Source organism: Rattus rattus, chromosome 1 (genome assembly GCF_011064425.1).
Source record: "Rattus rattus isolate New Zealand chromosome 1, Rrattus_CSIRO_v1, whole genome shotgun sequence".
Taxonomy (NCBI): Eukaryota; Metazoa; Chordata; class Mammalia; order Rodentia; family Muridae; genus Rattus; species Rattus rattus.
In genome coordinates this window covers 134,029,872-134,042,107 of record NC_046154.1, presented here as the reverse complement: position 1 = coordinate 134,042,107, position 12,236 = coordinate 134,029,872, and the positions used below count along the sequence as shown (strand labels likewise).

The window sequence follows — 12,236 nt, the reverse complement described above, 5'->3', positions numbered from 1 at the left end:
GCGAACGTCAGCTGTGTTCCTCTCTCTCATTCTCTACAAACAGACTTCGAATCCGGGCACTTCGGATAGAGTGTGCCAGCTTTGCCTCCATCAAAGCTCTGGCCTGCCAAAGTGGCTTCCTCATCTGCCCCTCTGCCTGCTGCACTGACCTGACAGGCTTTTCCAACATCCAATTGTTTCCAAGCCCTTTTGTATACAGCCCTTCAAAACTGACTTCTGCAAAGTCTTGTTTTTAAAAGCTGGGTGACATCTCAGTGGCAGAAACCATGGGTTATATTCCTTGGACTACCTCCCCCTCCAAGAAAAAATCATTCTTTGGAGACAAACTAAAGCCAAACTCAGTTTCATTAGTCTCTTTACTAACTTTTCTCTTAATGAAAAAAGAAGTCTGTGTTTGTTTGATAGCTAACCATTACAACACATCCTACAATAAACACAGTGTTCTCTACCCACTCTTCTCTAACAGTAACCCCCGTCACAGCTCATTCTTTTAAAAGCTTCTTTGCCTCCTTTTATCTAAATAAGATCTGTGTATTACTATTCTTGACTATGAATTATAGACACTATCACTCACCTATGAGGGATGGTTAGCAACTTAAAATTTGATGGCTTTCTCTTTTCTCTCTTGGTGATCATTGACTTCACAAATCTATCACAATCTGGGTAAATTCACATTCAGATTTTATAATATTATGACAGTGAAGTATCACTCCTACTTGAGTTGTAGGATCATACTTCATTGCCTGCCTAGCTGGTAGACATCCTGCCCCCCTTGGTGGCTTAGTTTTCTAATGCATGAAACCATATTCTTTATTGCCTCTGAAACAAAGTTCCTATACAATCTCTTGATGCCACAGATTGAGTGTGCCTACTCCAAACACCTAAAAAGCCGAACACTTCAAATCCAGGAGCTTTACGAACAGTGACAGCTAGAAAATAACATACCACAAAACTTTGTTTCGTGCACAAAATTATGCAAAGTAGTGTATAAAGTTACTTTCAGCCTATGGCTACAAAGTGCATCTGAAAGAGAAATGAAGTTTGTGCTCCTCGCAACTTCTATCCCCAAGACATCTCTTTATAATAACCCTTAAAAGGCAACTCTGAAACATTTCTGTCCCCAGGTATTTTGGGTGACGAATTCTACATTTCATAAAAAAGAAAAAAAAAACCCTCATAGAATTTGTTTCTCCTTTTCCAAGGTAATGATGACAAAAGCCACCTGCGTGGGGCTTTTCACAGCAGCTGTTGTCTGGGCTCCGTGACCTGGCTTGACCTGGGTCTGGTACTAGGAAGCCCATTACTCCTAGACTATGGCTCTTGAGAGAACATACCACCGGTAAACTACGTGTCTAAAATTATCGAGGGCATGCTTAACCTTGATCAAAGCCTAGACTATGTACAATAAGTGTTTCTTTAGCACGTTTTAAAGACACCTGTAGTCAACAAGTTGCTCTCTTGTAACTCAGAGTTTGTGCCATCCTGGCCAACATCCCCCATCCTCTCCACTCCTTAGCTCATGACAACCACTGTGCCATTCTTGGCTACTATGGCTTTGACTCTGTCCGATTTCACATACAAGTAATATCACACAGAATTTACTTGTCCATGTCTGACTTATATCTCCTTCAGGACCAGATGATGTTGCAAATGAAAACAGCTCCTTTTCTAGAGGCCAAGCACTATCCTCCTGGGTATATGCATGTACCATGTTCTTTATGCATGTACCTGCTGGTGGATACAGAGTTGTGGATTGATGTCTACATGCAGGCGAGGGCAGGCACAAGATAAGGCAAGGCCTGTGATTGGGCAGGGAAAAAGTAAGGCGGGTGCAGAGTTTTGGAGAGAGGAGAGAGGAGGAGGGGAAGAAGAGAAGATGAAGGAGGAAAAGGATGACCCACCCTCGTGCGGCCTTAATAGCCACGGGTAGCTATGAATATCTTATAAGGGACGGGTTATTATAGGATAACTTGTCTTATGTAGGTGGGCAGTTTATATCAATATCAATTGGCTGTGAGTTATTGTGCGGATGTTTTGTGGAATCAGAACTTACTGATATAAATGGAATTGATAAACATCCACACAATTAGACCTCCTCCACCACCACTACCACCACCTCCCCACACCACAACCTCTCCTCCTTTTCCTCCTGTCCTCCCCTTCTGTGCCCTCCTCCCTCTCCTCTTCTCTTCCTTCCCTCCCCTCTCATTCTTTCTCAGATAGACTGCTTGCTTTGCACATTTGATTCTGCCGCCTATCAGCCGTGTGATTCTGGGTAAGTTACTTAAGTTATTTATCAGTTACCCTGGGTTTCTCATCTTAAAAATTTCTTTCAAAAGTCTCTGAGAGGGATATAGGGAAGGGCAATTAACACTAAAGGTCCTTTGAAAAGCGGCATGGAAACCTTCTATTCTGTCTTCTCACTGGGACCCCACATGGCTTGTCTTCTGAAGGGGTGCGCCTCTGGGTTCTATGGATTTAAGTCTCATGCTCTGAGAAGGGTTCCAGTTAGATGGGGTCAGGGTCCTCCTCAGTGGCCTGACTTTAATTTACTCACCTGTAGGATGATGTCATTATGCAGCAAGGCGGGTCCAGGATAAGGCAAAGCCTATCATTGGACGAGAAGGAAGGGTAGGCGGAGAAAAGGTCTAGGAAGGAGGAGGAGGAGCGAGGGAAGGAAGATGGCGACAGAGGAGGAGGAAGATTCTGATCCAGGTGGTCTAGGTCAATTTTATCTTGTCTAGGTGGGCGGTTTCCGTCTTTATTAATTGGCAGTGAATTTATCCTGTGGGTGTATTGTAGATTGAGAATGTAACATATAAATCTGTTAACATAGAGCTTTGATTTTACCGAACTACAGGGGATGCCTGCAAAGTTCCCAGCGGGCAGAGAGACAACGTGTCTCAGCTCTGGAAGCCGTGCTAGGCTATAGAATGCCTGGGGCCAGTGTGGTGCGGTGCCCACGCTAGAACAGGCCCGAGGAACTCCATGTGTGTGTCAGGCGTGGTATCAGCTCGCCAAGGGGACAGTTGTGTGAAAGCGGCTGGCAGAGAAACAGCTGGAGCTCAAGGCCCCCTGGATCCATGCAGAGGACACGCAGGAACCAGTCCCTCCGCCTTTTTATTTCTACTGCAACACTCACTTTCGTAAAGGTCCTACCTTCCGTTATCATCAGGTTGTGAGGTGCTGTTGGTTGGCACTTCAACGCATGAATTGGGGAGAGAGAGATGATCCAGTCGCCACAACAAAACATGTTCAAGTAGGAACCTGCCCAAGCTAAGAAAGCAAACAGCAGACGGGAGGTCCTCAATAATTCTTTATCAACAAGAAGATGAGTCAATCCGTACAAATAAAAGTAATGGAGAAAGGGGAGAAGAAATAGATTTTTCAGTGTGTGTTAATGCACACCTTCCATCCTTTGACTGCAAAGGTAGAAGCGGGAATATTTCTGAGTTCCAGGCCAGACTGGTCTACAAAGCGAATCCCTTTATAGAAGAAATAAAAGAGTTATGATTTTAATCTGTAGAGAAACATAGTACAAGAACTCACAGGGCTCAGAGTAATCTAAGTGAGATGCTCTGGTGATTAGTAGTTTGAAAGAAGAAATAACTGAGACTGCAGACAAGGCAGTTGTGAAAGTTCTAGTGGTATCAGGTACCTTGACAGGATCTGGTAGTAAATTAAAAGAAGGGGTGTGGTCAAAGGGACGTGTAGGCAACAGCTGTGCATTTCCTGGAATTAGAATAGACTGATCCCCATGGTGGATTCATTCATACATATACATATACATATACATATACATATACATATACATATACGTGTGTGTGTGTGTGTGTGTGTCCCATCTTACTTAACTTCCTAGAAATGTGTTCAGGGTTTATGTTAGGAATTATATATCTTGTCTTGGAAATGGTGATCATTTATCTTATTTTAGGAGTTATATACTTTGGACACAGCAGCAACATCAAGGCGCTGCCTCCTTCTTGGTGGGGGAGGGGTACAGCTGAGGAAGGCGAACAGAGGGCAGGCCACTTCAAGTGTAGAGTCTCAGAGAAAATTCTCTGTACAGTAATCTTAATAAAAAACTCACAGATCAAAGGAAAAAACTTCTCGATAGCCCTAATGCATTCTGACCAGCTCTGTTTTTTCTAAGCTTGAATATAAAGATGAAAAGAAAGTAGCTATCACTTCTTATTGTGAAAATAAAACAAGACCAGTCAAATAAAAATAGCAGAAGCCATTTATTCTGAGCTTGGAGGGTGCTGGGCTTAGCCAATCGAGTTTAGGTGGGAGGAGTGGGGGAGAGTCAAGGGAAGACCATAAAAGATCTGACAAAGGAGGGTGTCTGCTGCGGCTAAGTTAGAAAGTTAGAAGCGTCTTCTTGGCTTTTTCTGGTTAAGCCAAAAACTCCTGGAAAAGTGTTATTTGTGAATGAGATCCCTGCCGTTTAGGCTAATGTTACAGAAGCCACTGCCAAGTTTCCTAGCTTGTCGCTGAACATAGGGGTGTGGTCTTCTGCAAGCCTCACTCATAGCGAGCTGCTTTCCTCGGTTGGTTATTTTAGTGAGGCTGCTTGGCCAGGCAGGCTCTTGTAGGCCTTAGGCTCCCAGCTATATTGCTGTGGGGTTTATCATGTTCCAAGCTGAGGGCTTCGGGGACTTGGAAGGCAAGTGAGACACATGGCCATATGTACCTTGAAGATATTGATCTGTACACGTGTGTGTCAAGCCGCAGACCAAGAACCTGTGGCTCAGCATTTTTAAACCTAACATGGAATATGAACTATAGACATTCTGAAATATCAACTGTGCTGCGCTGTGTACTCATCAAAAGCGCTGGCCATAAAGCCACCCCCCCCCATGTTAACAACTATTGAAAACTCACTTTACTTTGTGAAAGAAAAGTTGCCTTTTGGCTTAAAATAACTCAAAGGTGATGCAACATTTCAGCATTTTGTTCTTTGCCAGACTTGGTTTAACTATGATGATCTTAAAGAGGCCCTTAGGTTTCCACTGAAAGATTCCTCACTTGGGCCTACAAGGTGATGAGAGGCTGGGGGCCTGCTTTGCATTGGGTCACCTACTGCTTACCCCTGCACATAGGCATGTCAGTCAGTCAAGAAGGGGCCACATAAGCTCGTGTCAGGACTCCAAGGATAAAACTTCGAGACCCCAGACACCTCTTCTGTGCTTCTTCCCAACGAGCGTAGACTAAATCTCTCTGCGCCTCACCCTTAGTTGGCTCTTCGTTGAGGTGTTAGAAGCTGTGCTTGAGCCTGAGTTTGGGTGGCAAACTTTTTGCCCTACAGCTCCGGTTACAGTCTCAGGACAGAGCTGACTCTAAACTGCACCCAGGGACATCCTGGGTGGTGGGTTTCCTTGTTTCCTGTTTCAAGTCTGAACAAGCAAGAGAGGAGGAGATGGTGTAGTTACTTCCAATTTAGAGATAAAACAGTCTTGGTTGAATGCAGTTGCTTCTCCAGAGCGCCAGACCAGAGAGCAAACGTGTCTCTGCCTCTAACAGGGGGCTCCTTCTACAAGGCTCACACACAAGGCTCTCAACCATTCACCTCATTGTTCTATTGCCATTTTCAGTGACGATATCACCGCGGTCCAAAGTTAGAAGTGTGCCTTAACACAGAAAGATTACACTGCTCTGCAAATTTTAAGGAATTGCTTTTGTTGCTTCTCTACAGTTCAACCCTGACTTTCATGTAAAACTGCTAATCCTCTTAATTCGTGGCTTAATTCCACATTAAATCTGACTTATTTTTCTTTCCTCAATCTATTTCATTTCAAAGCAAGTTCAAGCTCCTTGAGACCATTCATATATTTAATCATGGAGAAAAAATGTGGGAACCCTAGCATAGTAATTACTGGGGTAATCCCTTGTTCTGCCCAGGTGAGGTCATCCATCCACGCTGGAGTTCATAAAAAGAGCAGCATCTAATGGAAAGGACAGAATTTGACTCGGATCAATCATTCCTGTGCTCTCTGGCACACCACTGGCACAGTGCTTCTGGAAGCTTCTCCAACTGAAGAAGACTTCGAACAAAGGCAAACTTCTCCCTTTCACATACTGTTTGCTGAAGCTCAGAGGAGATTGCAAGAGCTGTGTGTGCATGTGCATGTGCATGTGCGTGCGTGCGTGCGTGCGTACGTGCGTGTGTGTGTGCGTGTGTGTGTGTGTGTGTGTGTGTGTGTGTGTGTGTGTGTGTAGATGGTCCCAGAGGGATATTTTAACCTACAGCTTCATCTGTTCTTGGCTGCTGGGTTTTGAATGCACTATTGTAACTTCTAGGCCTGGGCGTTTACATCCAAACTGGCCATGAACATGCACTGATCAAACTGCTAATCTTGACAAGATGCTAATCTCAGAGACTGTAATCTCAGTGTGTGATGGCTTTTCTCCTTGTACAAGTAATGCTCTCTATTGTCAACCTACCAAGGGTTTAAATCCATTTTTATATCAATTTTTAAGCTGAATGTCTCTCAGGAATTTGGCACTCATGATATTTCTGAACAATATGCAACATACCGAAAACTTTAATGAAGATATACCCCAAGGAGAAAACGCTGCTGTTAACACTTCGCTCTGCTTCTAGAGAGATCTAGATTTATAAACCCAAGTTCAGAGCTCCTGAATTAGAAACTCTGCAGTAAGGGTCGACAAGTCAACAAAGTGGGGCTGTAAGATGGCATTTTCCTCTGCTGTATCCCAACCAGCATGGAGATGTCCCTCTTTGCCTCTAAACACAGAGCAGCCTCAATGAAGACGTACTGGTAGTTAATGCAAGTCACTCGAGGGACTTAGAGATGCTCCCAGAAATTATTTTGAAAGCATTTTGATTGAATGTGACAGTGACTGTATCTGGAAGGTTTCCATTTCAAGATATCAATGGCTGGGTGGTGACTCCGGATAATCAAACCTGTAATTTTGAAATGGAAGATGATCTTGATGTATGTTTGGCAACTGAATCGTGACGGGCTGTGTTATTCCTTGGTGCTCAGCCATTACTGATGGCACTAATTCCCTGAAATGGTTTTCCTTTTAAAAGGTCACTCCAGGTATGGTATTAATATTTCTGCAAGTTAAGGTAGCAAGATGAAATAGTCTCACATAGAACTGAGCTGCAAGATGTCACTCTGGCTGAGATTGTTTGCTGCTGGACTCTCAGATTAACATCCAGGCTCTGCTTCCATTCTTTAAAAAAAAGCTAAGTTTGAATCAGATCAAGAGCTAAAACTCAGAAGCTCAGTTACACATTATTATGAAATACTAGCGAGAGAAGATCATACGACCTAGGAACAAATGTCAACAATTCTGAAGGGCATCCTAGGGTACAAGGGAGGACATGGATTTGAGGGTAAGGCCATGTGGGTTAAAATCCCAGTTCTGATACCAGTAGAGATGGGGACTTAGGCAAGCATCTTAATTAGATTAGAAGTATAAAAGTGCTCAGCACATTGATGACTTGTAGGCAGCATTTAATAGATATTAATTATTACGTTATTATTCCAATACCAGAGGACACTTCAACATTAACTTTACAGTTGTTTTTAGAGATGCGCAAAATCCCGTGATTAAAATTACAGCCACCATAGCAACAATGACTAATATTTACGGAGGATTCCTACTTATGACACCTTCACATAAGAGTGAATGCCGCGCGCACCTTGCAGACAACGAAACCACTGTGTGCTTGGGTTTTCTGTCATTCCGCCAGCTCTATGCACTTTACAAGATTCAGAGATTTGAAGAATCATTAACATTTGAATTTTAAAAGATTTTTCACTTCAAAACATAAGCCCTTTCTCATTAGAGGCCACTCCCCAGGATCCCATTCATTTGGACTCTGGAGAACACGTATCTATTTCCTGTGTCGGTTGATTTGCCTAGTGAAGACAGTTTAAGAACACACGTCCATAATGTGCTCTTCTTGTGACTAGCTTGTCTTACTTGGCATGACTTTTTAAGGTTCACCATGCTGGACTAGGTGTCAGGACTTCCTCACTTTTAGCTGTTGGAGCACAGGTATAACCCACCATATCTGTCTATTTGTTTTTCTCTTTGAAGGACCCTGATTCTACTAGAACAGAATTGCTGGGTTACACCCTTAGCCTATATTCAGCTATTTGAGGGGCAACTACAGTGTTTTCCAAAGTGAGGAAATGTTCAAAGGTTTATGTTTCTCCATCTACCCATCAACACTTGTTAATTCCTGTCTTTTCTTTTTAAATAGCTTAGTGGATATTAGCACTTTATTTAAAATAATCTAGTTTGGCTTAATACAATTTTATTACAAAATAAATTAATTACATTAATACAGTTTAATACTAATTTTTGTAATGTACTGACACTATGTTGCCTTTTCTCTTCCACTATATGAAGACCCAGTGAGGAGACACTATCAGTGAACCAGGAAGCATGTTCTTCCCTTCCCGGACATAGACTATGGCTGTGTTCATCTTAGAGCTCTCAGATACAGAATCTCGAGAACTAGATCTGTGCTGTTCCCAGAACGTTCTCTTTGTGGGATTTTGTTATAACATCGCAAATGAACCAAGACACTGGCTAAAACCATCAAGTTAGAAAGGCGTAGGAAGGGGTTTACACGGTATGCAAGTTTTCCAGAGAATGATAACCTTAATATAGTTGAATGTGGACTACAGAGTGAAAAAACTATTTGGTAGTATAACTCTAGTCAACATTTTCATAGGAAATAAACCAAAAAAGTGATCATAGCTTTAAAAATTAATGGAAAAAAATGAAAAAAAAAGAACAGAGAAAAAAGATATTTGTGCTGGTGCATGCCGACAGACAGCATGGCTGCCTTCCCAGATGTACCCTGGCTCTGTTGGGGTCCCCACCTCCTCCTGATAAGTCACTCCATGCAGATGAAGCCCTCTGGATGTATTTATTGGGGTTTTTGGACAACTTCACAAGGCCTTGCCCCTCAAATGGCTCAGTCAGACTGGAAGGACGGAGCAGTGTTCTAGGTTGGTAAAGCAATACTCTTTCTCCTCCTGGAAGCCAGGAAGCTACTCTATGTCTCATGCTGCCCTGTAGCCACGAGTGCCATCTGACATGTCATTACCAATAGGAGAGGCTCTTCCCAGAAGTCTCTAGTGTTTGCGTGATGGCCCAATGGTGCTTTTATTCTTCCCAGCTCCAGTCCAAGTGCTGCTGACAGCTATCTCACACTGAAGACAGAGCGGACTAAGGAGGAAGGGTGAGGCCCATAAACCATCTTCCTAACTAATCCTCCCCACCCCCAACACACACATCTGTTCTAATACCAGGCTTTCAACTATGTCAATCAATCAGGCTCCCTGTTGTTAAAGCAATCTTTGGGTTTAATATCTGTCACTTGAATTTAAAAGTATCCTGAAAGCTTCAGCAGGCAGCCCAACCTTCAGAGTCCAGGAAATATGACCTTCCAGAGGAGTCGGAAGAGCTCAGTGTGTGTTCTGAGGGAAGATGGAGTCCGACAAGGAAACATATATGATGGACATCACTAAGAGCTTAGGATTCACAGAGATGTTCCTGTGCTCTTCCTGCTCAGATGTGGGGCCTCTTAAGAGAAGCCTCAAAGAGCACTGCTAGACTATTTCCCGACTGACCAAGTGCTTAAAGCCTGAGGAAGAGAAGCTGGCTTTAACACTGGAGTGCACGACTGTAAGATATGTAGTTATACGAAATAAGAACGAACAGTCAAATAAGGCCTGCTTCATAAGTATATTGGGAGCAGACTGTAGTTCTTCCTCCTAGGCAGACAAGACTCATCAATAAAGTCTGGTAGGTCTTAAAGACATTTTATTCCAGGTGGTTTTTCATTCAGCCTGTGACTAGAAGTTGGGTCTCTGAGTTCAAGGGCAGCCTGGTCTACAGAGCAAGTTCCAAGATATCTAGGGCTACACAGAAAAACCCTGTCATGAGAAAAACAACAACAACAACAACAACAACAACAACAACAACAACAACAAAACACAAGAAACAAAGCAAAAACAAAGCAAAAGAAGTGACTAATTAAAAACATATATCCAACAGTTAAAAAAAGGATCATGGAGCTTCCCCATGTCCATCATCCAGGTTCTAGAATTAGCAATGTTTGTCACCCTGTCCTTTTCTTCATACATAAAATCCATAGTTATTGGAAAACCTGAATGTATCATCTTCTAAAAACTGATTAAAGCCCATCTGACCAATGATACACATTTTCTCCACTTGAAATATAAAGCAAATTGTTAGTAAACCAATACCTAGTCCCATTTTATTAATGAGTTTGAGAACACATTTACTTAAAGCAAACATAAGCTCACTAATCGCTAACAAAATCACATATAATCTTTACATTTAGATTCAATCTACTGATGTAAAATGTTCCCATGTTTTATAGCTGTTAAGGTGTTAGAATAACTGTGTTTATTATCTAGTTGTTATGATCCTTTGTAAAATATTTATAACTACTTTCTTGTTCTGTGGCCTCAAGGCCAAAAGTTTTCAAAGTCCAGTCCAGGAATACCTGAGGTTCTGGGCCCTTCAGGAATTTGAAAGGCCCAAACTGTCTTCTAGATAATACAGAGGAACATGTAGCTCTTTGCATATGCACTTGGGCTACAGAGGAATTTCCAGGAGCTATGTACTCTCTAACAACAGTGCTTCAATGGAAGTGGGAAGAAGACATCAGATTCCTGCCATCTTCTACTAAAGCAGGCACGGAGAAGACTTGTAAAAATATGTCATAATTTCAATCTTCTCATTACATTTTCTATTTAGATTCTATATGAAAATGATTCTATATCTAAATGAAGATGATTCCTTGTGAAAATATAATTAATCGTATTATCACATATTGAGGTTATTTTTAAAGAATTCAAAGAACTGAAATTGTGTTTCAGTTTTACTTTGATAATTCTATAGAAAGAAAGAGCCCCCACTTCCCAACACCCCAAAAAATCTCCACAAAGCTCAATAATTTTTAAGAGCATAAAGGGTACAAAGACTGAGAAATCTGAGAATGGTCATAACACACAAATTTCCTTCCTTGTTATCTAAAACCCCAAAGGTTATTTTTTGTCAATGATTCGAACTAGAGTCGGATCCATAATTGAAGAGTCGGCTTCTTCAGATTGGTCCATGAGCAAAGTGATGGGAGCTTTTCTTTTGATTAACAATTTATGGAGAAGGTCTAGCTGACTGTGGGCAGTGCCACCCCTGGATGTATAATAAAGCAGGTCAAGCAAGCCATGAGGAGCAGGCAGCAAGCAGCATTCCTCTGTGGTCTCTGCTTCAGTTCCTGCCTCCAGGTCCCTGCCTTGAGCTCTTCCCTGATTTCTCTTGATGATGGACTACAACCTATAAACTGAAATAACCCTTTCCTCCCCAAGTCGGTTTTTGTCAGTGTTTTATCACAGCCAATGAAAGCAAAATAGCCCAGAGATTGGTACCAGGAATGGGCTATTGCTGGGATAAATATGACCACGTTGCATTGGGAGGGACTGTGGGAAGGTTTTAGAGCTTTGGGTTAGAAAAGGTCCCTGAGTGCTCAGAAATAAAATACCTTTTCTCAAGCATTCCCTCCATACCTGTGGTATCAGCAGGAAGTAGGTTGGACGAGCTGCTGTGGAAGTTAACACTCACCTTCACTAGCTCTGTGTAGCCAGTCTCCCTGGGCGTCCACCACGGCTGAGCCTTCAGACCATTCACATTGTAAAGAGAACGCTGCCAGACGGAGGCAAAGTGTCCTCTCTTGTGCCCAAGTTCATACCACTTATATGCCTGAAAGAACAGAGAGGCGGCTTCATGTTGTCCTTTTCCAGAAAGCATTTTTTATTTCAAAATTGAAGGATGTCACATAAGCTAGTACGGATGTTCCTTGAGTTGTTGTCATTTTGCCACCACACAGACTCACTGTCAATACTCTGCAGTGAACACCTACTTCCTCCTGATGCACGAGAGTATCGTTCTTCAGCACCAGTGCTCTTGCAGAGGGCCCTCTGGCTCTCCCTATGATGGATGACTGACAGAGCCACAGGTCACCATCACAGCTGAGCAGCACGGACAGTATGGTACTATACACTGCTAGGCTGAGAAGAGCTCAGAAGTCAACATCTGAAGTGCGGCTTCTATTGAATGCAGAGTGAGCTGAAAAAGCCTTCAAACAACTATGACCTTTGTTAATTGGGGGACTATCTGTACCTTGAGATAATAAAATAAATATCTTCCTGATGGTC

General features: G+C 42.5%; 1 protein-coding gene across 1 annotated transcript in view; it reads right to left on the bottom strand.

Annotated features, from left to right (window-relative positions):
- Positions 1-12,236, bottom strand: part of LOC116903079 (aspartyl/asparaginyl beta-hydroxylase) — a 74,860-nt gene that overhangs the window by 32,047 nt on the left and 30,577 nt on the right. Inside the window, exon 8 of the mRNA XM_032905434.1 lies at positions 11,644-11,781. Within this exon, the coding sequence (XP_032761325.1) occupies positions 11,644-11,781 (138 nt within the window). The remainder of the gene's footprint in view (positions 1-11,643; positions 11,782-12,236) is intronic.